Here is a 24,951-nt window from a genome sequence, read left to right as displayed (position 1 = left end):
ATGTCTCGCTTCGCTTCATCGACGCCTCGGGCGAAACGCCATTTGCCTGATGTGCCGGATACAGCGCGCCGTCATTGGCTCGCTAAGCCGCGGCGGGACCATATGGGGACTCCATGACCCCATTCTGCGACGACAGGAGCCGCGTCAGACCTCGCGACGGGACAAGCCAACCACCAGACGGGGGATTCCTGGTTCCTGACAGCAACCACCACCGCCGTCAACCTTTTCCTGCCTCGCATCTTCAATCCCTACCAATAATGGCAGGCACTCCTGCCATTGGACACCTACCACGCCTCTGAACCACATCAAGCTCGCCATTCCCGCCCCATGCATGCCCACCTCGACGAACCCCTGCAGCAAGCTCAGATCTCTAGTCTCCCGTCTCTCACTCAACCTCCCGATCCCCCTCACCCTCCGTGCCTCTTCGTCGGGGTCGCAGGCGTCTTCCCTTGCCAAACTAGCCGTCGCATACCATCTCATCAGACAGATGCTTCCTAGTCTCCCGCAGCGAATTTGTCCCTACACGGAGACCTGCACAGAGAGCACACCCCCCATCACCTTTTCCCACACCCCCGTTCGTCATCCACTGCGGGCCTGCCATTGCCCGCACGCACGGGGATCAGATGCTAAGCAGCATCCATGTACTCACACCCCCGGCCAACAGTTTGAGCCGTCTAGGTGCTAGGTATTCTGCAGACTGCTGCTTCTGTCAGCCCTTGTCTTGTCCTCCTCCTCTCCCGTCTCCCCTGCGCCGCGTTTTGGACTCATGGAGACGATTCCTCTTCCCAAGCCGCCATGGAACCTGTCTACGTCCATACGACCCCTTGGTCGAACCGGCACCAGCCTGCAACCGCAGCCCTGCACATATAAGACCTGAAAGCTTGGCATTCATCGCATCTCTTCCTCCCCTCTCCCTTCTTATACCGCAGCAGCGCTCAGTCTCAATCACTCTTTTCACCCTTCACCCTTTACATATATTTCTATTCACCCTGTTGCCTCACGCCCGGAGTGTGTCATCACATTCATTCATTCATTTCTTTTCATCTTGCTACGTATTCAGGTGTCTGTGACCGTTCCTTTTCCACTCTACTCTTATTCGCTTCTCGGTCTGGAACCAGCTATTTCGAACAAAGTTCTAGAATATTATTGACAGCGACTCGGTCGACAAACACCCTTGGATTCAGCAACGATCAAAGAGACACGATGCAGATTCAGAAGCTTATCACCGCCCTAGTGGGCCTGGCCGTGGTCGCCGAGGCCTCCGTCACCTTTCTCGACTCCTCGCCTCTGAGCGCCGCCCTCGCTAAGCGTCAACAGCGTGCTGGCAACCGTGCAACCGCAAAAACTGGCGGAAACGCAAGCAACGGAAATGCGAACAATGGTCAGAACGGAGCCCTGTGCTTGCAGGCGAACGCGGTGCAGAAGGGTTCGCAGCAGCCCGGAAAGCCCAGCGCGCAACAGGCCAACTCGAAAACGTGAGTATAGACGACCCCGCCGACCACTCTGAGATACGCTAACCGGGCTTTGAAGCGACAATGCCAACTTCATCAATGTCTGCTCCGGCTCTACCCTCACCGATGGTGAACAGAAGACTGGAGGTTCCTGCAATGGTATCCCAATGGGCAAGATCCCCGCCCAGACCAAGATGGTCTCTACGGTTATCACCAACCCCCCTCACAACGGCAACATCCAGGCCAACAAGGACTTCGACGTTCAGCTCAATATCCAAAACCTGCAAGCGGGCTCCTTCACTGATGCTCAGTCCACCTATTACTCCGCTCCCCAGGACCTCAGCGCTGAAGGTATCATTGTTGGTCACGTTCACGTCACCATTCAGGATATGGGCAACACCCTGACGCCCAGCTCGCCTTTGGATCCGACGAAGTTTGCCTTTTTCAAGGGTATCAATGATAACGGCAATGGCAAAGGCACCCTGAAGGCCACTGTCACCGGAGGTCTCCCCGCTGGAGTCTACCGCCTCTGCACCATGTCTAGCGCCTCGAACCACCAGCCCGTCCTGATGCCCGTCGCTCAGCGTGGTGGCCAGGATGACTGCAACAAATTCACCGTTACTGCCAACGGCGGTGCCAACGGTGGCGGTGGCGCTAACAACGCCAACAATGGTGGTAATGCCGCCAACAAAGGGGGCAACAACGGAGGCCAGCAGAGTAAGTCCATCGGGAGAGCTTCCGCTTGAGTGGGTGCTGACAGAAATCAAGACAACAATGCGGGCGCTGCCCAGGGAAATAAGCAGAACGGCAGCAAAAAAGGTGCCGGCGCTGGTCAAGGTAATGCTCAAGCAACACCTCAGAACACCCCTCAAGGATTTCCGAACACCCAGTTCCCTGGCCAATTTCCCCAATTCCCTGGAAGCGCACCCCCCGGACAGACCACATCACAATCCCAGACCGGAAGTGCGCAGGGAACTCCCAATGCTAACAGCTCCGGTCAGGAAGGGGACGCCGCCAGTAATTCGAAGAACGAGACGGCGACTCCCGCAGTAGACCCGGCGGCAGCGACAACAACCCAAGGTGGCGGCGCTTCCAAGAACGGCAACACCAATGGATCCGGACAGAACGGCAATGGGAACTCTTCTGGATCTGGCAAGGGAGGCGCGACGTCCAACGCTATCGGCGGAATCGCGGCCCCGGCGGTCTCGGACTCTGGCGATAGCAGCCGACCATTCTCTGTCAACGGGAACTCGTTCGTTTCAAAGGCCAATGCGGCGCAGCGTGCTTGCGATGTTCAACGGAATGCCTGTTTCAATGCTTTCAATGGTGGCAAGTTGAACGGGGCTACCACGGCCGACTGTGATGCCCAGGTGCAGACCTGCATCCAGGAGCTCTCTTAATCGATGCTTTTCCCAAAATTAGAAGAACAACAGCAACCGGGGGATTATTGGGATATGCTCGCTCGCGCTTCACGACAAGCGGGCCCTTTGACACACAACGACAAGTCTCTCAATCTTTTTTGGTTCACCCGGGTCGCCAAGACGTGTTCTGGTGTTTTCAGGTTTTAGTTTCTTGGGCTGTTATATTCTACATGGACTTGCAGAAGATTACTAGATGAGCAGGTTGGCGTGGGATGGTTTTTTTCTTTTTGTTTGACGAAAACCAGCACTCCCCCCGTGCTTCGATACCACACACAGACACCTACGTCAACGACGACACTCGCAAACTCCTCCCCCTCTATATTATTGTTCTAATGTTTCCCCTTGTGTTCCCACCACACACACATCTCATCATCATGACACAATTCTCACGATCCGACCTTTCTGTACATTAGAGGGAGATGCTTTTTTTCCGTTGACAGGATACGCGGCATGGCTTGGAAAGACATGGAAGACACGATTCCAGCAGAGAGTGCACACAGTTATCATGGATTATTTTTGCGTGGTTCCCAGTTGTCGTTGATTTCACATGTCGTGACGTGGTCTCCTAGCGAGATGAGTTAAAACAGATGACAAAGCACGATGTTACCCCATTCATCTCATCGAAAGTCGGGGTGGCAGGAGGTATACCGGCAAGTGTGCGCCGAAAGTCTCCTCTCCGATGTTGGTGCCGGTGAAGTGAAGAGGTGTGGTGCCGAGTAGCAGTCTGAGCTGCGGCGTCTGATCTGCGTGTCGCGAGGATATGGGGGGAGGGGGTGGGATGTGTCTCGGCCGGGGGCCGTGTCATGCGCCGGGGGGTAACTTGGCTGGCGTTTGGGGCCTGCTTGTTTGGAAAGACTCGGCCGCTTTGGTGGGAGGGTTTTGTTTATGACTAAGCTTGAGCGTGGCATTGTATGTGTGTTGGAGACTGCTGTTCGACTTGGCAGGTCTTGAGAGAGTGGAGGGAAGGGGGAATAGGGTGAGCAGTTGAGACGCGTTTCATCTTCCCTTCTTTGCTGCCGGAGTTGGGACGGTTGGGAGGGATGCTGCGACGGAGGGTGGGGGGCCGTTTTTGCGGGCTTGCGGGTACCAGATAGCAGACAGAGTTGGATTTACAGGGAATTGCATTAGAGCCTGGTCGTGACGTTACAAGTCGAGATTGGGTCATATTGGTAGGTACGCACGTGGCATGGCACCTTTTCGGTGTTGTGAGTACCCGTGGGGGGTGGTGGTTGAGTCCTTTTTTTCTTCTTTTTTTTATGGGGGGGTTTCTGGGGCAAGTTAATTAGGAGAACCTTTTTAATGTTTCGGAAGGGAGAGCGAAAAAAATTAATTGACGCTTAAATCTGCCTTACGGATACTTTGAACCTATTCGCACGCGCATGATGGATGCTCTTGATGTAGACGAATTGGCAAGCTCGGCGGACGCTAAGGTTAAAGGTCTATTTCCGTGACTCTTCTTCATTCTCCTCCTCCTCCTCCTCCCCCCACCACCCCCCTTCCCGCCTTTCCGCCGAGGCCGTAATACCCATATTTGGCTTTTTGGACCTCTGACTTTGGCTCTGAAGAATCTACGATATTTGAGTTGCTTTTTTCCCTTCTTCTGCAAATCTGTGCTGTATGAAGGTGGTAATGTGGTGGCAAGTGCACGATAAGAAGGCAACCTCCTCCCCACCCACCCTCTTTTATAACGCCCATAGCGTCTTCGACGAATGTCTTGTATCTCTACCATTGAGCAGAGTTTTGGTTTCCATGACTCAACTTTGGGTCCTTTTCTTTCTTCCAGTTCCCTCATTCTGGCCCACAGCTGCATCTTATCATGAGTTTTTTTTTCCCCCTTGGATAATGCAGGTACCAAACCTTGCCGGGGAGCGCAAAAGATCAACAGTCCGTGTTTGTCCTTCCCGTGGAGAAACGTGACAGCCCTGCCCAAAAAAAAAAGTCATGTATTACTTCGCCAGCCCGTAGCCGCGTGTTTTCGTCCCGAGTTCCTTTCTTAAAAATCTTCCCATGTGAAGAGACAAAAATTTGGCCAAGAAAGACTGATAATGGGAGTTTCGCCTGATTTTTTTTTGAAGCAAGCGGAAAAGTCCCGAGATGAAGGTGAAGGTTCGGGAGGCTCCGGCGTTGAGGCGACGCGAACTGGCATCTTGGCCTTTTTTTTTTTTCTTTTTTCTTTCTTGTTTTCCCCCCATTGCCCTTTGCCCGTTGCTTGCCCTTCTCCCGCCTTGCATTCCTTTTTGGGGTACACACTCTCTTGGCAGGAAGAGATTGATTTTTTCGGAGAGACGGCAGGGCTGAAGTCTAAAGAAATGTAGGGCGGAATATTTTGAGTTTTTCTGGGACGGTGGTGGGGGGCAGTGGACGACAGCCTTATTTGGGCCTTTTGGGTTTTTTTCGTGTTTGACTTGTCTTGTTTTCTTTCTCCTTTTTTTGCCATGGGAAAAGTATTTTTCCTTTGACCGTTTTTGTTTCTTTATACTCGATTTCCCCCGTTTCATGGCTCTATTACGTTGGGGATACGGTTTGAATACGTTTTGCTAATCGGCGTGTAACGCGTCTATCCGGCATGGCTTGCAAGTGCGCGGCGCCGCTGGCTTGATTCTCGTCGGGGATGGGGTAGGATTCCCATCCTCGTCGGGCGGATGTCCGTTGTCAGCGCACACCCCAAACGAACACGTAGACGTACGGATGCTCGAGTAGGTTACGGGTTCTCGGGACTGCCGCCAGAGTTCGCAAGGTCGGGGTCGGGAAGCCCCCTTCGGATCCGACCGGAGGTGATCCGTCCCCGCTCCGGCTGTGAAGTGGAGTTTCGCTAGTCCGGAAGCCGGGGCGGGCCATGGTACTCGGCCACTTGTGCACCATTTTTTAAGCAAGTTAGTCACACGCGTGCCGTGATCAGCCACGAGTGTGAATTCGGTCACCGAGGTACGGGCAAAAGGGTACGCGGACCGGTGGCATACAGGCGAAGGGTCACAGTCTCCCTACCTCATCTGTACTGCGTATATAGCGGCTTCTTGCGACTTTTGTAGAGAAATGGGCGTCACTCGATTTTGAGAGCTATGGGAGGCTATGAGGGGTTTGAAGCCCTGTTTTTCACAGTAATGATTCGGTATTTTGTGGGCGCCTTGGCCCACGAGGCCCCGAATAGAGCAGGAGTCTCACTCGGGCGGTACCCATGGAAGCCTGAGAACCAGATCTCCTTTCCGCAAAGTGACGTTTGTTTCCTCTCCTTGCAGAGAACCTTTCAGAAACCAAAGTAAATACCGCACAAGAGCTCGTAAGCTGAAGACACCGGTTTCGATATAAGGCTGTGGGTGCCTCAGTTGGGCTGGTGCTGGGCGTGGGCTTTTTGCTCCCCGAGCTCATCGCTGCGCCTCCATGTCTGAACACCATGCAATGCTGAACTTCATCCACATTACTATATAGGCGCCATGCTCGTACCTTTGTGATTCGAATGTAGGGATTGCTGACTTGTCAGGCTGATCAGATCAACAGCCAGATCTGGACCCCGTGAACCTAGATAGGACTCTGCACCGAAATCGCCAAGCAAAAACGGCAATCGCCATGGGCAAACCGAGATTCGGAATCGATCAATGGCACACTACAGAGGAAGAGAACTGAAAACGATGAGGGTGGTGAGAATGGGTGAGAAACTTAACTATACCCGATCCTTCTCGTTTCCTAAAGCCGCGAAGCCATTTATTTGTCAACTAACGCTAGGCACTATGAAGAAACTTAGCATCATCCTTTTACAAACTCTTTGCGCCTTCACAGCTGAACAGAGGGGTATCGCTGAGAAAGAGTGGCAAGAAACCTCAAAAAGATCTGGTGTATGGGATGCCGCCGCTCGCGTCGACGAGCGATCTGAAGCTGGTTTGGCTCGAGGACTTCGTCGCGAGGTTGACCAAGGCTGCGCTGCCTGGTGCTCATTTGAGCCTGGTGCTTCCCTGGTTGAGACGCGTACTGTCTAGGTACGTCTTGGGATTAGAACTGGTGTTTCTACGTCTACAATCTTGATGATGATTTCGATTCGCGCCTTGGAAGGGGCGGGTGGGAAGATTCGTTCGCTGCGGATTCTGCCATTTTTTTGGGAATTGGTTTGACGAAGCCCGCCGGGAGAGTATTGCACTTTGGAATTCCCATTCGCTACTGACATTGGCTGAATCGATGTATAGAGGGGTGTTGATGGCGGTAACTGCCTTGTCAAGAGCTTCGGTGGGAACCAGAACTGTTCCAACATGTCCAACACAGGAATCAACTGGCTCGCAGCGAGCGTTACGTGAGTCCGTCCAAAGTGCATACCACCACTTTGAGGAACCATGTTTGAAAGAAGTGTAGCGCTGGGTCAAAGTCTATCACTGGCGTCCTAGATTGGTGGATGCTGGCCTTGGTCTTGTACCCCGAGGTTCAGTAGCGTGCTCAGGAGAAGCTGGATCGTGTTGTGGAACGCGAGGCGGTCCCGAAGTTTGTCGATCACTATTTGAAGCTTCCCTACATTCAAGCCATGCTAAATTGCTGATGGATGGGCGATCTTAAATATAAGAAGCAATGGAATTCTTCATGATTGGAACTTCACCAGGTCAAGGACGGGCTTCGATGGTAGCTCGTCGATCCAAGAGGTCTCCCGCACCAGAGCTCCGAGATATGTCACAACCTTGTGCACATAGCTCTTAATCGTCTAGCTCTTAGTGAAGGACATTTGGTACGAGGGTCACTTCATCCCCAAGATCCCCAAGGGCTCGATGCCTATCCCCAATGTCTGGGCCATGGACCGGGACCCGGACATATACGGCCTGGATACCCATCACTTCAACCCGGCGAGGTATCTTGATCAAACGACTGGCCAACTCAAGACGCTGCCTGCGGAGACGAAAGATCAAGTACACGTCACATTTGACTACGGCCGCCAGATTGAGAACGAGGACCTCTTCATCACCATGGCGACGGGACTCTGGACGATCAAAACTAAGCCGGAAGTAAGATACAATGCGCTTGGTGTCCCTATAGACATCTATGGGTGTGTCTACAACGGTGTCATCGTGTAAGATACCCCCGGACGGATGCTTGTTGCGTTGTCACTGACTCTGATCCCAGACGCCCGGTTCCGTTTGAGTGTACTAACAGATCTCGATTTCCTGAGGCGGTAAAGGTTTTGAAGGCCGCCGAGGATGACGGCGTTAGTTGAGAAGCCATTGATTCCTATATGAGAAGGCACTATCCTGCTTAGATATGGAGTTTCATTCCGTTCCCACCACCTCTAGCTTGTCTGTCCCGTGGTCAAACCTCTGGAACTTGATATCCTTAATCTATGGGCTAGCTCAATTCACTGGTATCTGCCTTATTCATGGATGATTTCGATCAGAATACTACTCGCCTTATTGCAGCATTTCGGTCAATTTTACCTGCTTGAATCCCTGCAGTTTCTTTCTACTCATTCCCCATGTGCATGAGAGCTGTCCTGTTTAGAAATTGTCCCGACCCTGTCAGACGTCAGAATTCAAGATAAAAGTCCCTAAAGAACAGTAATCGCCGTTACTGCACCACGTTGGTACTGCAATTTGACTCATCACTTTGAACTTCATCTGAAGCATTGGTTCCACTCACTCACCATGCCAGAACCTCGGGGACATCAGATCGCGCACTTCAAGGAATCCCATGGTGCGCTAAAGTCCTTTCAGAGCCAGGCATCATCGCCAGACTGCTCATCGGCCGCCAATTCGACCCGGACAACCGCATCACCTTTGAGTTCTGAGGCGTAAAGGTCTTCAACGCGGCCACGGTGCCGTTCTTCATCGGCTGCTTTCATATGCCGGCGCCATCACCGGACGCCGATAGATGATTTCCCGACGGCCGATCCCTCAAAGAAATCTAGATGACCAAGGTCCGGTGCTTTTGACCCTCGGTCACGATCTGAGCACGCTGAAGAAGAAATAGCGCCACGGCCGCGCTGTCGCGGCTATATTTGACATGTGCATAGGTGCAATCGGGTTCATCAACAAGTTGCTAGTGTCATGCCGGTACCGTCGCAGGTTCACGCAGACCTGGGACGTCACGTACATACAGCCAGTGTCAACGATGTTGACGATGGCTTGTACGGCGATCTTGAAGCGGACGGAAGGGCCCAGGAAGTTCTTGGTTGAGGCAAACATCACCGATGCGCATGGGACTGTTTTTGCTAAAGCGGAAACACATTTCGTTGGACTGGAGAAGCGGAAGAAGACATAGGAGAAGCTTCGATGGGGTGCCTGAGAAGTGTTAAGTCGAATTGTTCAAGCGTAGAATCTGCTTTGAATAGACATCGCCCTCTGCTGCCAGAACCTTCAGTCTCCCTTACGTGAGTAGCAGGGGAGACTCCTCTCTTAGATGGCTTACATACAATTGGTGCCGCGATAATAGACTCCGCAATTTGGCCTCCCTTCAAGAAGAGTTTCCATCAATCAAGCAACTTCACTGTGATGAACGGCCCAGGTAAGTCTGCCAAAATTCGCCACATTCAACCAGAAGCTTAATTGGCTGGCTTTCTGGCATAGATTGAATGACTGTTGATATTAGTGAAGCCTCTGAAACAGGAGATATTTTGACTCACACTGGGAAGTACGCGTGGATACTTCTATCGCTGAACTCCTTGCGCACCTGCATCAGGAGAATCAGGACCTCCTCCCTAGACCAATTCAAGGCCCGGGTAAAAGGAGCCATGCAGAAGCCCTCCCAACCAACCACCAAGTTTTCATGGCACCAAGCACCGAGCTCCTTGTGCCGTGCATCTTTGGCCCAGGGATTCGTTGGCCACTTGTATCTTTGGACAGTCACGTCCTCAAAACCAATGTTCGTCAGGATCTCCTTGAGGGCCTGTGCATTGTGGTAAGGACGATCGAACAGTTTGGCAGCCTCTTCGAGCATGCGAACAGACTTCAGGATGGCAGAGTCTTCCTTCAGAGTGCCGTCGTCGGACTGTGGGCAGGCATCAATCTCGTTCAGTTCGATATATCCACCAGGGTTGAGGTTGCTACTAATATTATTCATCACATCTAGTCAAGCTTTAAGAAGAGATTGACTTACTCAAAGCAAGTCCGTATATAGTCTTCCCAGTTCTTAATTGAGGATGTCATGACTCTACTATGGATGTAGTCGAATGGCTTAGAGTAGGTCCAAGTATCCTCAATGTCGTCAATCTCGAAGCGAACGTTGGGAGGAGTACTGCAGGTGGTCAATCGCCATCAAACAAAGTATCATGAGGAGCCGAAAATGGAGAAATAAAAGAAACACACTAGCTGGGCCATGCTGCAGATAAGTCGACACCAAGAACCTGAACTTTTATTAGCATCCTCGACTCATGTGAAAGAGGTTTTATTCGACCTTACCTCAGCTTCCGGGTGTTCATCGCCAAAGTCAATTGCCCAGATGCCGGTCCCCGTGCCAATATCAAGAACTCGGTGAACAGCCGAGACTTGAGTGTTGGTGTTTGGTGGCGCAGTTCCGAGTTTGTTCTCAAAGGTTAAGAGAAACATGTTGTGCGTCAAATCTGTGTTGGCAGGCTTGAGTTAGTCCAACAAAACACTTCACGATCCTATGAATTGAATCGGTCCTCAATCCGTACCAAGTCGGTCAAGCTCCCGTTCATCGTTAGGTATAGCATATTCTGTGCGAATAAGTGAGCTGCGGATCACAATGAGGTCCATTTTCGCAGCGTGCTGCTCACTGCCATCTTTATACTTGTGATATGTCCGTCCATTCTCGATCCGATAATCTAAGATGGAACTATTCACACTCGTACTTGAGGAGGCCACGCTCTCCATTGTTCGATGTTAATACATTGCCCACAAAGCAAGCTGTAGTAGCAGTTCGGTGACACACTTACGGGTCCAACCTCCGATTCGCCATCATCGTTGATCTGGGATTATTAGCGAGAGACTCTCTTAGGGTAACTTTTTGGTATCCGGACCTCATCAGGAACAATCGTGCCAATATTGTCGTCGCCATTGGGTGGGGGTGAATTAGGGGAAGAGTTCGGAGAGGATTTGGACGGAGACGGTGCCGCCCTCACCGCGTCCTGAGCCTGAGACATGATGATGTGGATACAAAAGTAAATGTTAAAGTTCTCTCTTTCCGCACCACATATTATATATACTTCTGTAAAACTTGGTCTGTCATATTTTACCCCTCTTTTGGCGCGTGATAGTCGTGCATGTCTGCGGCGTGCAAGCACAGTTGGGACGATTTCTGCGGGACCATTTCCGTATCTGGAAGGCCAACATTGTACAACCAACCAATATTGAAATGACCAATAGCTGTGAATCTCATCGGGCACGGCAAAAGTGGTGCACCAAGGTAAAGCTGCATTTACTTGAGATGGAAGCTGGTCAGTGCTATGCTCATGTTGCGTGTCGTAACCCCTAAAAGCTTCTAGATGATTTGCGTAAACAATTGCATAATTTACTAAATCATATTCTTCTTTTTTTACGGCGACACGTTATAATGGTCTAGAGTAAGTACGGGTGGTACGTATCTTTAAAGGCAGCTAACCACAGCCCTTCCAAATACCTCTCCTTTTTCTAGCTGAGACATAATCTCAGAGACGTGCTCAAAGGAGAAGAGTTCTATAGAAGCTCGAATCGTTCCCTTCTCAGCCGCCTGAAGCAATTCAGTCATTTGCTCTTCTGTTCCTACCATGGCACCCTTGATTGTCAGAGCTAGTGCAAATCTGTCAGCCTACCACATCTTCAAACAATATCAAACATTAAAGCAAGACAACGTACCTTTCAGGGCACACTGAGCAACTGAGATCGGCAACTCGAAATCATTCCGAGGTAGCCCAACGCAGACGATCGTTCCCATTGGCCTCAAAAGCTTGGGCGCAACTCGGTAGGCGTCTTCTGAACCAGGAACAACGATCACAGCATGGGCACCCTCCCCAGTCAAATTCTTCACCGACTGTTCCATGTCATCAGTCGCGTAGTCGATGAATTCAACGGCATCCTTCTCGAACCACTTCCTCTTCTCACCTCCCGTGTCTACCGCGATGACACGGAGCCCCTTCATTTTGGAAGCGATCTGCACTCCAAGATGGCCGAGCCCTCCTCCCGCTCCTTGGATCACAACCCAATCACCGCGAGACAAGTCATTATCCAGCATCGAAAGCGCGCCCATCATCGTGAGACCCGCACAGAGCAAGGGCCCCGCTTCCGCCTCGCCCAAACCCTCTGGGATCAGGGTCAGGTACCTCGAGTCTGCGACGACGTATCGCTGCAGGGTCCCAGGGCGATGCTTGCCGGTATTCAATTGCTTGGGGCAGTTGTTGGGGAACCCGCGCACACATACGGAACACTCGCCGCAGGCTCTGTAAAGCCACTTGACTCCGACTTTCTTCCGAAAGAATGACTCTGAGACGTGTTCGCCCAATTTCACGACTCTGCCGACGCCTTCATGGCCTATAACTGGATCGTAGACACCCAAACCTCGCAGAGCTCGAACTTCTGACCCGCTAAGAAGATGCCCACGATGTTAGGAAGGTAAACGTTGGAATGAGAGGCGATTGCCTCTTGGCAACGTACCAGACTCCGGTGAATTCAAGTTGAACGAGAACTTCGTACGGTCCGGGAGTTCCGACTGGAACGTCTTCACGTACAATAACCCTAGCATCAGGACCAGGGTTCTCGATAACAACTGCTCGCTGCAGACTAGGAATATCAGAACTCATTTTTTTTGGGCAAGATAATATGATGATAAACTAAGGTAGGCACCTTGGGTATGTGTCAAGTGAAAGTTGGGATATCTAGTGATTGTACGTCCAACGCAGTTTGTTCATTCGAAAATCGTGGGGTATACCCCGCGCCGGGAATGCACACGGCAGTCAAAGAAACGGGAATTTTGGACCACATCACGGGCCACAACCGGCTCCTTCGGTCCCGGTTATTCCGTCTATCAATATCCCTGCGTTGTACCTTAATCAATCTCATGCCGTGGATGTTTAATTATAGAAACTACACGATCAATTCCGCTCCAAAACTCCATAACCTACGCAAGCAAAACATCAGCTGCAAGTCTTTCTTTTCGCAACACGCTGCTCACATACCTACATGCGAATGGTTGTAAATGCCTAGCAAGTCCAGACGTAACTGCACGGGGTATTGGCAGGGGTGCAGCTCGTCTTTCCTTCGTTACCCTTGCCATTGAAACGTCCAGTCGTGTTGTTGCAGAGATCTGTAGTGTTGGAGTGGTTTATGCTGTCGATCCCGCAAGTGTTGTCGCTCAGGCACGTGCCCGTAAGTAACCAGGTCGTCTCTGTCAGAGCCAGAGGCGCCAGGAGAGCGACGATGGTGAAGAACTGCATCTTTGATAGTTTCGGGGGAATCCTGGATTGGGGGTTCTTGAGATCTTGAAACGAGAGACTGGAGGTGGGAATGCAATGTTTGAATGCAGTGCTACAACAATGCGAAATACTGCAGGGCTGCTAGCAACTTATAAATCCTTCCTTGTTTTTTAACCCCGGCACTTAATTCAGGCTGAGTATCAATTGGTAAGCGGCCTATGAGACGGAGAGTGGGTGTGAAGTTTGAAGTACGCCTAGGGCCATCATACGCCTGACTCGCAGAGGTAGATCGTTATTTGTGATGTGACGGAGAAGGTTGATCAATTAATCCATGTAAGATGATTATTCCACGACCCGAAGCACCAAGCGGTAAAGGAATTCGATGCAGTTGGAATTTCTGAACGGGGCTCCCACATAACCCAGCCAATGCCTACTGGTCCTATTTAAAGATGAACCGTTTGACACGAGATTCGCTTGAACAAAGTTGGTTTTTCCTGTAATAACATAGCGCATTAATCGTGTTTAGCAATGCTTGCAAGGTCTTCTGGGCATGAGTGTCATTCGAGGCATTCAATTGATTTCATAAGCCACAAATAGGATCACAATTACTACTGATAGTTACTGACATGTCTTCTTTGTTACACTGTAATGCTTCCAAGAAGTTTAGAATACCTTTGTTATGGGCTACGCCGGCCACAGTTCACCGCACTATACTCGTCTTTTCTCTACCTTTTTCTCAGCAGAGCCCCGCATAGAAAACTCTTCTCTTCAGCTTAGATTGTCAACACAGAAGACACCGCCACATTGAGCAAACCAAGGCTGTGCTCTTAACACCTTTCAATAGAGACAAACTTGATACAGATCTATCTTCTTTATAGTTCAAGACGAGAGACATGCGCCATTGACCCCTTGCGGGGGTGTGAAACTGCCATGGAACAATTGAAAATAGCACGCCAATAGCGATGATTACCTTGCAAGCCAACAATGGAACATGGCCTGTATTTCGGTGCGCTGGGAAATGATACGACGGGTTTTATGATCCATGAACACTATGGAATAAAGTTTTCTCCTGATCCCCCCGCATCCAATCGGGGCTCTTGCAAGGATAGACTCCCCTCTCTGGTCTTGTCTTGCATGTTCTGCTCTAGAATGTCCAGATACAATGCAATGACTGTACACCGTAGAGACTCATCAAACTCGGATTCGCGTTAAGCTATTTTCAGTACCTAAGACGCGCTAATCTCCCGCACTTTCTGAGGTTAAGATTCTGAGAGAAAGATCGTAATGGTCAAATACTTGGTAGGACAACGGGCGCACAGGCTAACGCAAATCCGAGTTTGACGAGTTTCTACGCTGATGATAGGCTTGCCTTGGAACCCTTATAGCAAGGAAGCGTTAGGTATCCAAGTTCCTCTTGGAAACGAAACGGGAGATGGCGTTGGACGACTGTTGCGACTTGTCTTTGGCTACTTCTCCACGGATACCGCGCAAAACTAATTTTATCACGGACGAGTTCGTGGAGGTGGGTCCAGGGAAAAGGGGGGTGCGCAAGTTTAGAGGCCCCCCATATACGGCACGCCGATACCTGAAGATGGAAGAGTAGGCTACATTGTATAGCCTGTAAGTCATGATGATGTGTCGCTTTCACTGACTCGGATAAGTACCCATTGATCCCCTCTCTATCCGAATCCAGTGTCGGAATATCCGGCTCTCTCCATATAAATGACCAGGAGGTGAACGCTGGGACCATTCATGTCACGCAGCCAGGGGCTCAGATAAGCAACAATCGCGCGAAAAGGCTGCGTCCCAAGATTCTTGATATGCTTTTCAAAATCAATGCCGCCTGTGTCAACGTCGCGCTGCTTCCAACAATGTAGGTACCAGCTTCGGAATAATCCCGTCCTCTGTAATTTTGACTGATCAATGTCTCCTGGTGCGAGATTTATATTTCCGGTACCGAGTAGATTGTCTGATTTCGAGCAACTAGAACCCGACCTCATGATAACATTTAGATCTGCATGTATCGTAAGCAAAAGATACTAGGCTACACCTGAAGTAGAACAAATCGCACAAAGACTTCGTCCCCATCCTGCCAGTTTTCTGCAGCATGTCAAGAGGTTTAAACCCTCAAGTGGTTGTCGAAAACCGTGCCTCAGCCCTTGAAACAGGTCTGTAGCACTTCCCCAAACCGGCCTACTACTCAGCCCTGAGATCCAGGGAGAGGTCCAATCTCACATATTACCCAAACTCCGAACATAATACATTGGAACTTTCCATCGGCCTCAGAGCCAGGTAATATGCCGGCTTGGGGATGTGATGTAGGCTCAGCACAAGGGCGAGATCATCTAGGGATCAACCTCTGCTTGTGGGTTTCAGTGGGCTCGTAGGTGGTATTGTAGTGTGTATCTTATGATCTTGATCAGAGCTATTGTTTCCTGAATAAACATAGGCAGAAGAAGAGGATGAGAAGGAAGGGGAAGCTTGAACAGAATGGGCTCGATATCCAGCTACAAACAAGGTCTTTATACTCATCTGTTAACATGAAGCTTTTCTAAAACAAAGTCCTAATGTCGGGTTTATTGCCTGCTACGGCTCGTCGATGAGGACATTTACGGCACGTTGGTTACACCGTAGTCCAGCGCAATACCAACCACAAAGGTTCAGAAAGGCCGCGCCACACGCAGTGTCACACATGGCATAAGGTTTCTTGACGAAAATATTCAATCCCGACCTTGAGGGCATTACTGTTGCGGCCGAGTGAGTACCCTTAGCTCGCTGTCGCGGCGCCTAAGGACTGAAGAGGGCTGTAATTAGAGTAAGTTTTTCCAATACTCTTACAGATATTTAGAAACTTGGAAACGGTAATGATCAAAAATGGTGCCTCCGACGTAATGCGACAATCAGGGGACTAGGATATCTACTATGTAGCAAGCTCCTCTGCCGGATTGAGACTGGTCTCTCGAACGCGTGAAAGAAATCCGTGGGCCCCACCGCACCGACATCCGGCCCCTCCTCCGCAATGCGGGGTCGACTGGAGACGGCTCCGCCTGGGAAAACGAGGTAAGCCGAACTGCAGTGACGTCGGAAACAACGGTCTTGGCCAGAAGCGAATTGAGTATCAGCCCAGGAACGCAAAGATGCGCGTGACCAAGGAATTCCCCTGCTCGAAGCAATGGGATAATTGGTCAACAGATCCGCAAAGGATTGCGCCGAACACAGACATCCGATTTGACCTGGCCATCTCACCAATGGAGGACTTTGACATCGTAATATACGGCTCAACCTCCGGCGCCGTGGCAGCGGCTATCCAAGCCGCTCGACTGGGGCGCCTCGTGGCACTCGTCTCTCCCCAAGAGCACATCGGTACTCCTGGCTTCCCGTCCTCCACCACACACGACGCTCCGTGATTTAACCCTACCCATGAACTTGGCAAACGAATGAGATTCTCGTTGCAGTTCAAGATCCAACTGACGAGAAGACTAGGCGGTATCCAGGTAAACGGTCTCGGCGCAACCGACATTGACAACCAAGCCGAGTTCCAGAACAGTACCACGCTGGGCGGTCTCAACCTCGAACTGCACCAGAGGATCAGCGCGCACTATGGTCGCCTGGACCGGTTGAATGAGGTCGTTGAGAAGAAGCTTAAAGACCCTAATGTTTGGCGGTTTGAAGCAAAAGTCGCTGAGAAGGTCATCAAGGAGTGGCTCGTGGAGTATTCATCCATACACATCATCAAAGTAAGTGCTCTCAAGGGGGGGGGGGTGGGGAGAGAAAACTTCGAGAATGTTGGAAATCCACTGACATATTTCACAATCAGTCTCGACTCAAAGAGCACGATGCCGTCGAAAAGGATGGAAGCAGAATAAAAGCGATCCGCCTCGAAAGCGGCCAAACAGTCACTGGAAAGGTACCCAGTCCATCACCTCTCCCTCGTGATGTGACCTAACACCGGGGCCAGATCTTCGTCGAAGCCTCCTACGAAGGCGACCTCCTATCCGCCTCCTCAATCTCCTGGACCCTCGGCCGCGAATCCGCGTCAAACTACTCCGAACTCCTAGCAGGCATCCGCAACAAGACGCTCTACTGCCAAATCAACGTCAATCTAGACCCTTACGTACTCCCAGGCAACCCCTCCAGCGGTCTTCTGTACGGCATATCCGACGAAGCCTTTGGCACCCCGGGAGACGGCGATTCGCATTTACAAGCCTATTCCTACCGCGTGCCACTGACCGACGACGCAGATAACAGGGTGCCCTTTACAAAACCCGCGGGATACGATCCGGCGCATTATGAGCTGCATCGCCGTTTTATCGGGGCCGGGGGCGAGATGTACACTCCGCAGAAGAGGGTTCCGGGGGGCAAGACGGATTTGATTGGGTCCGAGGGGGCGCTTTCGACTGATTTGCTGGGGAGAAATGACGAGTGGCCTGTTGCTTCAGTGGAGCGGCGGAAGGAAATCTTGGAGGACACGGCTCGGTTCACGAAAGGACTTTTCTGGTTCCTTGCCACAGATGAAGCAGTCCCCGTGAGTTTTGAAAGCCTCATCCCTGTCCTTTCCCTTTCAGCGCAGCCATGCAATGGGCGGGAAGGCTAATATGAATGGCAAGATTCACTACCGTAGAAAATGGTCCAAATTCGGCTACTGTCGCGACGAGTTCGCAGATAACGGGCACTTCCCTCGCGAACTCTACGTCCGAGACGCCCGGCGCATGATCTCGGACTACCTCGTCACCGAAGCGACCGCATCCGAAAACGGCGCTCCCCAGGTGTCGGACCCGGTGGCCGTGGCGTACTGGCCAACGGACACGCACAGCGTCCGCCGCATCCTCAGGGACGGCAAGGTGCACAACGAGGGCTTCATCTTCAAGGACGGGCACCGGTGGCGGCCTTTTGGCATCGCGTATCGTGCTTTGGTACCGAAGCGTGCGGAAGCTGTCAACTTCATCACGGCCACGTGTCCCAGCTCGTCTCATGTTGGCTACGGTGCGTGATTGATTCTCCCCGATGAGACAACTTCTGTTTTGATGATGGGAGACTGATTATTGAGAATTGAGTAGGGGCTGTGAGGCTGGAGCACCATTTCTACGCCTTGGGTCAAGTGTGTGCCAATGCTTGTGATATAGCGCTCGAGGAAGATCTGGCGGTGCAGGATGTGCCTTATAAGCTTCTGAGAGATAGGTTGGTGCGGCAAGGAGTTATCGTGGATGCTTCTGTCGTTGGTGTTCCGTCTTTTGGTGCTGAGTAGAAGTATCTAAGCGGGTTTTCAAAGGTCTGCGTAGGCTACAGCTTAGTGTCTACAAAATGTTGATGAAGCCCGAGTTGTTACAAAAGACTCGTTGCCCTCTTGGTGAAGTAAGCCGTTGATCAAAAATTAATGGCGAAAGGGCGTCTAAGGTCTCGGAGATTCTCACAACAGCGCTGCCGAGTTGTGAGTTGCAGTTATAGCAACAATAGATGCCGCTGGTCTGGTGCTATGGCTCTCGCTGTGGGCTTCTGAGCGGTTGAGGCTGTTGGGAATGCTATCTGTAGCAGACTTCGCCATGTTTCGGTTCGGCGAGGCGCTACTGGTGTATGTCTTGTGTTGAGGTAGGCTAGCTGTGGCAACGGCGTCATCATAATACACCAGGTTTCGGTATAGCTCATACTCCGCATCACGATTTCAAAGCCGCCCACTGGTCGACCCAGCAGCACTAATTGCACTGAGAGTCGTAGTCACGCCTTGTAGACTGGGGCTTTGAGCTTGTTATGTGTTGAGCCGAAGCAGCGAGCCAGTGATGAGCATCTGGCCTTCACGTTCCCTACTTCAGCTATACGCTGGCAGGTGATGCCGAGGTGGCAGAGAGCATGACAAAAATGACAGCAGAGAAGAGAGGGAAAGATGGAGATAAGGCACAGTCGCCTTTGGGAACCGTCTTTGGGAACCGCCTTTGGGAACTTGCCACTTGGTGTTCGCCTCAGTTATCGTGTTTTCGAGGTTGTTGCGACACATCTCAGAAGTCATTGTCTTGGGCGTGAAGTAGGGACCACAAGTAAACATTAGGGCTGTGTCACAGATTTCCACATTTGCATCTTCGGCGCGGTAATCCAGTGGGAGGCTATAAGACAGCTGAACAATTGAACGGGAGAAGTGACCCAGAGCCGGGTTGGTTCCCTTGCGAGACAGCCTGGCTTTAGTTGCAATAGACCGGGTGGCGTGTTTGTGGGTGAAGGGAATTGCAACGACCTCGACGAAGGTTCCTATTATGCCGGAAGAGAGGGGGCCTTGGCCGATACCTTAGTCGCACTTCATTTCCTCGAAACTTCGACTGAAATGCAATGGATGGATACATGACTTCCTCCAGTATTCTGCAAAGGGCTCGCGAAGGCGAAGCTTTGGAAAAGGATATTGCAAGTGCAAGACTATAATCCCATTCGCCCCATGCCTTAGGCCGCGAGTGGAAGGAAGAAACGCCATATTCGAGGTAAGCGAGGAGCACTCGCGAAGGCGAAGTCGGTTACACCAACAGGACTCGAATCGGGATGAGACGAAGTAGCATGCGAGACGGTACAAGGCTTGCGACAGGCTGTGCGCCGTGTCACAAATAGGGTTAAGCAGAATATCTGTCAGCCGCGAGCGCAGGGATCCGGTAATGGATCTTGCGTAGACTTTGAGGTCTGTTGAATTGATAGAAGCATTTCGAGGAGTGAAGCTGGCCATAGAAATGACAATGTCATAAAACACAGTGCTTTCAGCTTGGCCTAACTCGTTTAGTGAGTAAGCAGTTTGGGTCTAGGATGGACGGCAGCGACAGGATGGTGCGAATTTACCGCAACGAAACTGACGAGGTGCGTTAAGACGCGGGAGCGGAACGGATGAGGCTGTTGTAGTCTGCCTGACTGTTTCATTAGATTTCAGCTAGCTGCACGGCGTAACCTCAATCTTGAAGGATCTGGAAAAGCTATCCGCCCGGTCGTTCGTTACTGGCAATTCTGCCTCAGGGCTGAGAGCTAGTGGGAAGAAACTGACCGGGGCCTGGCGCCCGAGAGTCCCGACAAGCGTACAGTGCTAGTCAGCTTGCCTGATTCTGTCATAAGGTCGGAACGGGTCCGCGCGAGTGAAAGAAGCATGATTTCGTGAAGATGGGGAAGCCGATAGTCTACTTCGGAGCCCTGGGTCGAGCGATGCCCGCTTTGGCTTTGCGATGCCGAATCAGCAGAGCGATCCAGGCGAGCCAGACTGGGGCTGGGAAAATCAGAATCTTTGTTTTCTCCACAGCGGGCTCCATTCCGAGGGAGATCTGCTCCCCTGCAGCGTCAACGATCAGGCTCCGGCTGCGCTGGGAGTCACGCGGTGGCCCAGCAGTGTAAAGTACTAGGCATATTGGGAAATCAATAAAAGACCGATGCCAAGACCTCTGTACGGCATCGCGGTAGCAATAGCGTAGGCAGAGCTAGTGGCCTTGTCTTTTTTCCTCCATTTTTGAACGTCATCGATTGGCTTGCCGGCGAAAACCGCCTACGCTAGCGAGAGACAGCGCGATGGCTTGAGGGGCGGATGAAGGCTTGACCGAGTCGCGGCGACAGGCTGGCTTATTCCCTTGAAGAGAGGTCGATCGCCTCATTCCTTTATCGCCCGGTTAAATCCCGACGAAAGCTGCAGCCGCTGTGCCCCTCAAGAGTCAAGAGGTGCCACTGCAAGCCAACAGCTCTCGTTTGCCACGGTAGCCAAGACTAACGACAATAGAGGCCGAGCCTTGGAGGGTGTTGATGTCAAAGAAAATTGTGCTTGTGTGCTTGTGTTACGCCAGACTAGCGACTCAAAATCGCCCGAGGCGGATAGCGGCGTGGCAGCATAGTTGCCATGGAGGTTGCGCTGTTTCGAGAAGAGAGATGCCAAGATACCATTGGCATGGAACGGTGGGGAGACATGAGGTGGCGGCGCGGACGGGCCCCTCGATGGCCTGTCTAGACAGAACCTTGGTTTGGTCTGATGCGCGAGACAGAGGCCGGGCCTTGGCCTCGAAAGAGCGTTGAAAGACGGTTAACAGGCGAGTTTCCGTAGAGGGCCGCGTGCAATTGTTGGCACAGAGGGTGACAGAGGGTGTCACTGGTGTGTGAAGGTCGTCGTAATCCTCCTGCCACGGCGTCCAGTCAGAAAGAGGCTGGGCGTGCCGATGGTGGGCCAGCCACACGTGTGTCAAAGGGAGCGCTGTGGTTGTAGCAGCTGAGAGAGGCCGAACACCAATCGACGGTTGGCAAGACGAACCGTTTGACGAGGGCCAACCCTCTGTTCTCCGAGCATGCCCAGGTAGAGACAGGACAGCAACGGGAATGGGGCCAAGGTTTGTGCTGTGCAGTGGATGTCAGTCATCCATCTCACCGCACCTGAGCATTTCGGGAGCTGCGAAGTGGCCGTGCCGAAAGCCGGTGCCTTCCTGGAGGGGGCTGTGCACGGCCGTCGTGTCCGTTGCCACGTCTGGGCTGCGTGCTGGCGCCAGTCTCTGGTCGGAAGCGGCTCCTGAGCCTTTGCTGGTGTCTTGAGGATAGGAGGAGAAACTTATCAGCCAAGGTCAGTATCGTGAAGAAAATGAGCAGGTCATGAGCAAAGTAGGCCGTGAGTATGAACTTGCCCTCAATAGAGTGCAGACAATGCTGGTGACATCCCGGTTGTCGGTCATTGCTTTCGCGTGGGGCGATGCAGCCGCTGCCCAAAAAAGGCTGTCGCTTTCCCTTCCTTCCTATTTTGTGGCCAACAATAGAGATTTCCAATTCTGGGAGGATGAGAAGGAGGGATATTCAGGGACTGTGCTTGCTGATGCTGACCCACCTTGTGAGCAGTTCATCCAATCAGGGGCCATTTAAAAAAGCAGGTCCCCGTAGTTCTCCAGGAGCCGACGAATAGCAACCTCGTGGGCTGGCAGTTGCCTGGCATCTGAGCATGGCAATGCCTGCGGAGCTTGCTGGTGGTCTCAGCAGAGATGGGCTGAACTCAGCCTCAAGAGAGCTTTGGACGAATTCAAAAGTACTCTTTTGCTGGCCCCAACGCCAGAAAGTACTTTGTCAGCAATGACGGCAATGCGCCCACACAGTGCAGTGCAGCGCCACGCTCCCGCGCCTGCCTTCCCCAATTCAGTGAGGTCACCAACGCAGGAAGTCACTGCCCCCCCCGGTCGGGTGCTCTTAGTACCTTGTTCCCGGGGGCGGTCTCTCGGTGATGCAGGCGCCTAGACAAACACATCTCGCGTAAGGTAAGGTAGGTAAGGTAGCTTGGCCTCTCCTTTCCCAATCCACGCTACGAGCCTGGGCAACCAATCTGCCAAGGCACCAGCACCCTCACTCCTTAAAAGCATTGCCATCCCACTTCTTTTTCTTTGGCCTCCCTAACTGTCGCCGTCTCCCCCGTCAATAGCCTTTTTTTGTGTTTTTGGGATCTCTATCGAATTCGGTTTCCGGGGCTTGGAATCCTGCATTTGCATATCTGCATCGACGAACTCTCGCCGGCATTCTTACACAACGTCCCCTTGTCGAATCGCTAGCCGTACACCACTCCGACGACATCGACCAGGAACCCCGAAACCTAACCATGGTCGCCCGCAACCTTCCTTTTGCCGCCCTCGCGGCAACCGCATCCGCCCTATCAGTTCGTCGTGACGAGACGCAGTCCACTGCCGGTAGCGGTGTCGTTTCTCTGCCCGTCTTCCAAGACATTAGAATTCACCCTCTGGAGAAGCTGCGCAGAAGACAGGTCTCGGATACAGACGCCCCGGTCCTCAACGTGACAACAACCACATACCTGATTGAGCGTACGCACTATTCCGGATCCTTCACATACAGCTCGCTTGCTAATATATGTTTTTAGTCAACATTGGTACACCCGGCCAAGACACAAAGGTTGCCATTGACACTGGTTCCTCCGAACTCTGGGTCAACCCCAACTGCGCCAATGCTGGCAGCACCGCACAGACACAATCCTGCAGAGCCAACGGCCAGTACGACCCTCAAGACTCTTCGACTTCGTCTGTTTATCAACAGACAGGCCGTATAAAGTATGGCAAGGGAGAGGTCGTTCTGCAATATGTCAGCGATAACATCACCATCCCCGGCAGCGGTATGTGCTATTTTCCCCCTCTGGCGCCCAAACACTTGGACTAATCGTATTCTATAGATATCGCGCTGAGAGACACAATCTTTGGCTACGCCACCGACAGTGTTGACCTCAACAGGGGCATCCTCGGTCTTAGCTTCGGCGAGGCAACCAACAACACTGGTTACCCCACCGTTCTTGATGAGATGAAGGCACAGAATATCGTCGAGTCTCTCACTATCGGCATTGCGCTCGGAACCAAGGACGAGAAGACGGGCAGCGGTCTCATCTCCTTTGGTGGCGTCGACACGAAGAAGTTCACTGGCAACCTGCACTCGGCACCCATTCTTGGGCCTCAGAACAACGAGAACCTGTGGAGGTGAGCAGTTCTATGCCCTGTCCTTTCTGACGATGACTAACCCATCATTTAGGTACTGGGTTCAGCTTGATTCTGTGGGCCTGAGCAAGTCGGGAAGCAGCTCCAAGACATACCCCAACTCTCAATTCCCCGTCTTCTTCGACACTGGCGCAACTCTGAGCTACTTGCCTTCGGCTGTGGTCGACTCGCTTGGGTCCGACATGGGCGGTCAGCTTGACTCTTCCGTCAACATGTACGTGGTTCCTTGCAGCACCACAGGCACTATCGACTTCAAGTTTGGCGACTACACCATGAAGGTGCCCCTCCAGGAGTTCATCTGGAATGTCGGCAACAACCAATGCGTCCTCGGAGCTGATAAGGCAACCGACGGCTCATACCTGCTTGGCGACTCATTCCTCCGTTCGACCTACGTCGTTTTCGACCAGGAGACGCCCGCCCTCCACTTTGCTCCCTATGAGAACTGTGGTTCCAACCTTCAGAAGATCCCTCTTGGTGCAAACGCGGCCGCAAAGTTCACTGGCGAATGCTCTGCCAACTCCACAAGTAGTGATGGTGGCAGCAAAGGCAAAGGCAACGCCGCTGGTCGCTCAACGTCTGTCAATCTCTGGCTTGCGGCCGGTGCCTTGATTGGTGTTCAGGCCCTGATGTCTTCCCTTTAAATCCGCATACATAATTGAACGGCTGAAAATCATTGCATGAATCGGGAGTTAGGGCGGGATCAACACGATCGCCGCATTAGCGAATAGATGACGAATCGAGCATCCTGAAGATGGCGGGTCGCTTTATACCCTCATTCCCTGGCCATGGGACTACATAGTTTTTGTTATTGATTAATGAACAGCTGAGACCCATTAGGGGTTTCGTGACTATCTCACAGTATCTGCATTTTACAATCGTGATGTCATCTGACAGCATGTGCCGACGCTCGATTTGGAAATAAGACGTACAAGAAGCTGAGAGATCATGCGGATGCATCTCCAAGTGAGAAGCATCATGGACGCTGGCAAGTGATGATGGAAGTAGCATCGGAATGGTTCTCCCAATAAGTTTTCATGGGAATTGTGGCGGGTGTTCTCAGAGCGAGTAAAAGAAATGAACAGTTCTCTGGGAACGTTGGTGAAGCTAGATATCTACATAGCAGCGATGATGTTGAAGACTTAGGTCATTCAATTTGCATAATGTGGGAACCAACATTGGCGAGAATGAGAACGGTCTCGAAAGTGCCAAGACCTGATAGACATTTCATAGTTTGAGAAAAGACGGATGGTCAGTGCATCTCCAGCAGCTGCTGGTTCGTCCCGATTTGAGTTGTCAGGGAGGTGCGGGAT

General features: G+C 51.8%; 7 protein-coding genes across 7 annotated transcripts; 4 read left to right on the top strand and 3 right to left on the bottom strand.

Annotated features, from left to right (window-relative positions):
• Window positions 1-1,203: 1,203 nt before the first annotated feature.
• Window positions 1,204-2,851, top strand: CORC01_08868 (uncharacterized protein; the record flags this gene model as incomplete). Its single annotated transcript, XM_022620498.1, has 3 exons — window positions 1,204-1,475; window positions 1,531-2,168; window positions 2,220-2,851. The coding sequence occupies 3 exons, from the start codon at window positions 1,204-1,206 to the stop codon at window positions 2,849-2,851; spliced, it is 1,542 nt and encodes a 513-aa protein (XP_022473032.1).
• Window positions 2,852-6,709: 3,858 nt separating this feature from the next.
• CORC01_08867 (cytochrome P450 2C3) lies at window positions 6,710-8,057 on the top strand (the record flags this gene model as incomplete). The annotated part of the gene is made up of 5 exons (XM_022620497.1): window positions 6,710-6,832; window positions 7,048-7,151; window positions 7,452-7,471; window positions 7,562-7,913; window positions 7,997-8,057. 5 exons carry the CDS (start codon window positions 6,710-6,712, stop codon window positions 8,055-8,057), a joined length of 660 nt encoding a protein of 219 aa, XP_022473031.1.
• A 1,320-nt stretch (window positions 8,058-9,377) lies between these two features.
• CORC01_08866 (uncharacterized protein) lies at window positions 9,378-10,937 on the bottom strand (the record flags this gene model as incomplete). Its single annotated transcript, XM_022620496.1, has 8 exons — window positions 9,378-9,411; window positions 9,459-9,878; window positions 9,932-10,069; window positions 10,141-10,178; window positions 10,234-10,394; window positions 10,470-10,662; window positions 10,731-10,763; window positions 10,815-10,937. The coding sequence occupies 8 exons, from the start codon at window positions 10,935-10,937 to the stop codon at window positions 9,378-9,380; spliced, it is 1,140 nt and encodes a 379-aa protein (XP_022473030.1).
• A 443-nt stretch (window positions 10,938-11,380) lies between these two features.
• Window positions 11,381-12,569, bottom strand: CORC01_08865 (alcohol dehydrogenase; the record flags this gene model as incomplete). The annotated part of the gene is made up of 3 exons (XM_022620495.1): window positions 11,381-11,562; window positions 11,629-12,353; window positions 12,424-12,569. The coding sequence occupies 3 exons, from the start codon at window positions 12,567-12,569 to the stop codon at window positions 11,381-11,383; spliced, it is 1,053 nt and encodes a 350-aa protein (XP_022473029.1).
• Window positions 12,570-12,968: 399 nt separating this feature from the next.
• On the bottom strand, window positions 12,969-13,202 carry CORC01_08864 (uncharacterized protein; the record flags this gene model as incomplete). Its single annotated transcript, XM_022620494.1, has 1 exon — window positions 12,969-13,202. The coding sequence occupies one exon, from the start codon at window positions 13,200-13,202 to the stop codon at window positions 12,969-12,971; it is 234 nt and encodes a 77-aa protein (XP_022473028.1).
• A 3,116-nt stretch (window positions 13,203-16,318) lies between these two features.
• On the top strand, window positions 16,319-18,426 carry CORC01_08863 (xanthan lyase; the record flags this gene model as incomplete). Its single annotated transcript, XM_022620493.1, has 6 exons — window positions 16,319-16,584; window positions 16,660-16,918; window positions 16,999-17,088; window positions 17,140-17,706; window positions 17,789-18,164; window positions 18,239-18,426. 6 exons carry the CDS (start codon window positions 16,319-16,321, stop codon window positions 18,424-18,426), a joined length of 1,746 nt encoding a protein of 581 aa, XP_022473027.1.
• Window positions 18,427-22,743: 4,317 nt separating this feature from the next.
• CORC01_08862 (eukaryotic aspartyl protease) lies at window positions 22,744-24,282 on the top strand (the record flags this gene model as incomplete). Its single annotated transcript, XM_022620492.1, has 4 exons — window positions 22,744-22,963; window positions 23,020-23,268; window positions 23,326-23,623; window positions 23,676-24,282. 4 exons carry the CDS (start codon window positions 22,744-22,746, stop codon window positions 24,280-24,282), a joined length of 1,374 nt encoding a protein of 457 aa, XP_022473026.1.
• Between the last annotated feature and the right edge of the window lie 669 nt (window positions 24,283-24,951).

This window comes from Colletotrichum orchidophilum (assembly GCF_001831195.1).
Source record: "Colletotrichum orchidophilum strain IMI 309357 chromosome Unknown Scaffold_77.1, whole genome shotgun sequence".
Classification (NCBI taxonomy): Eukaryota; Fungi; Ascomycota; class Sordariomycetes; order Glomerellales; family Glomerellaceae; genus Colletotrichum; species Colletotrichum orchidophilum.
This window is presented reverse-complemented; position numbering and strand designations above follow the sequence as displayed.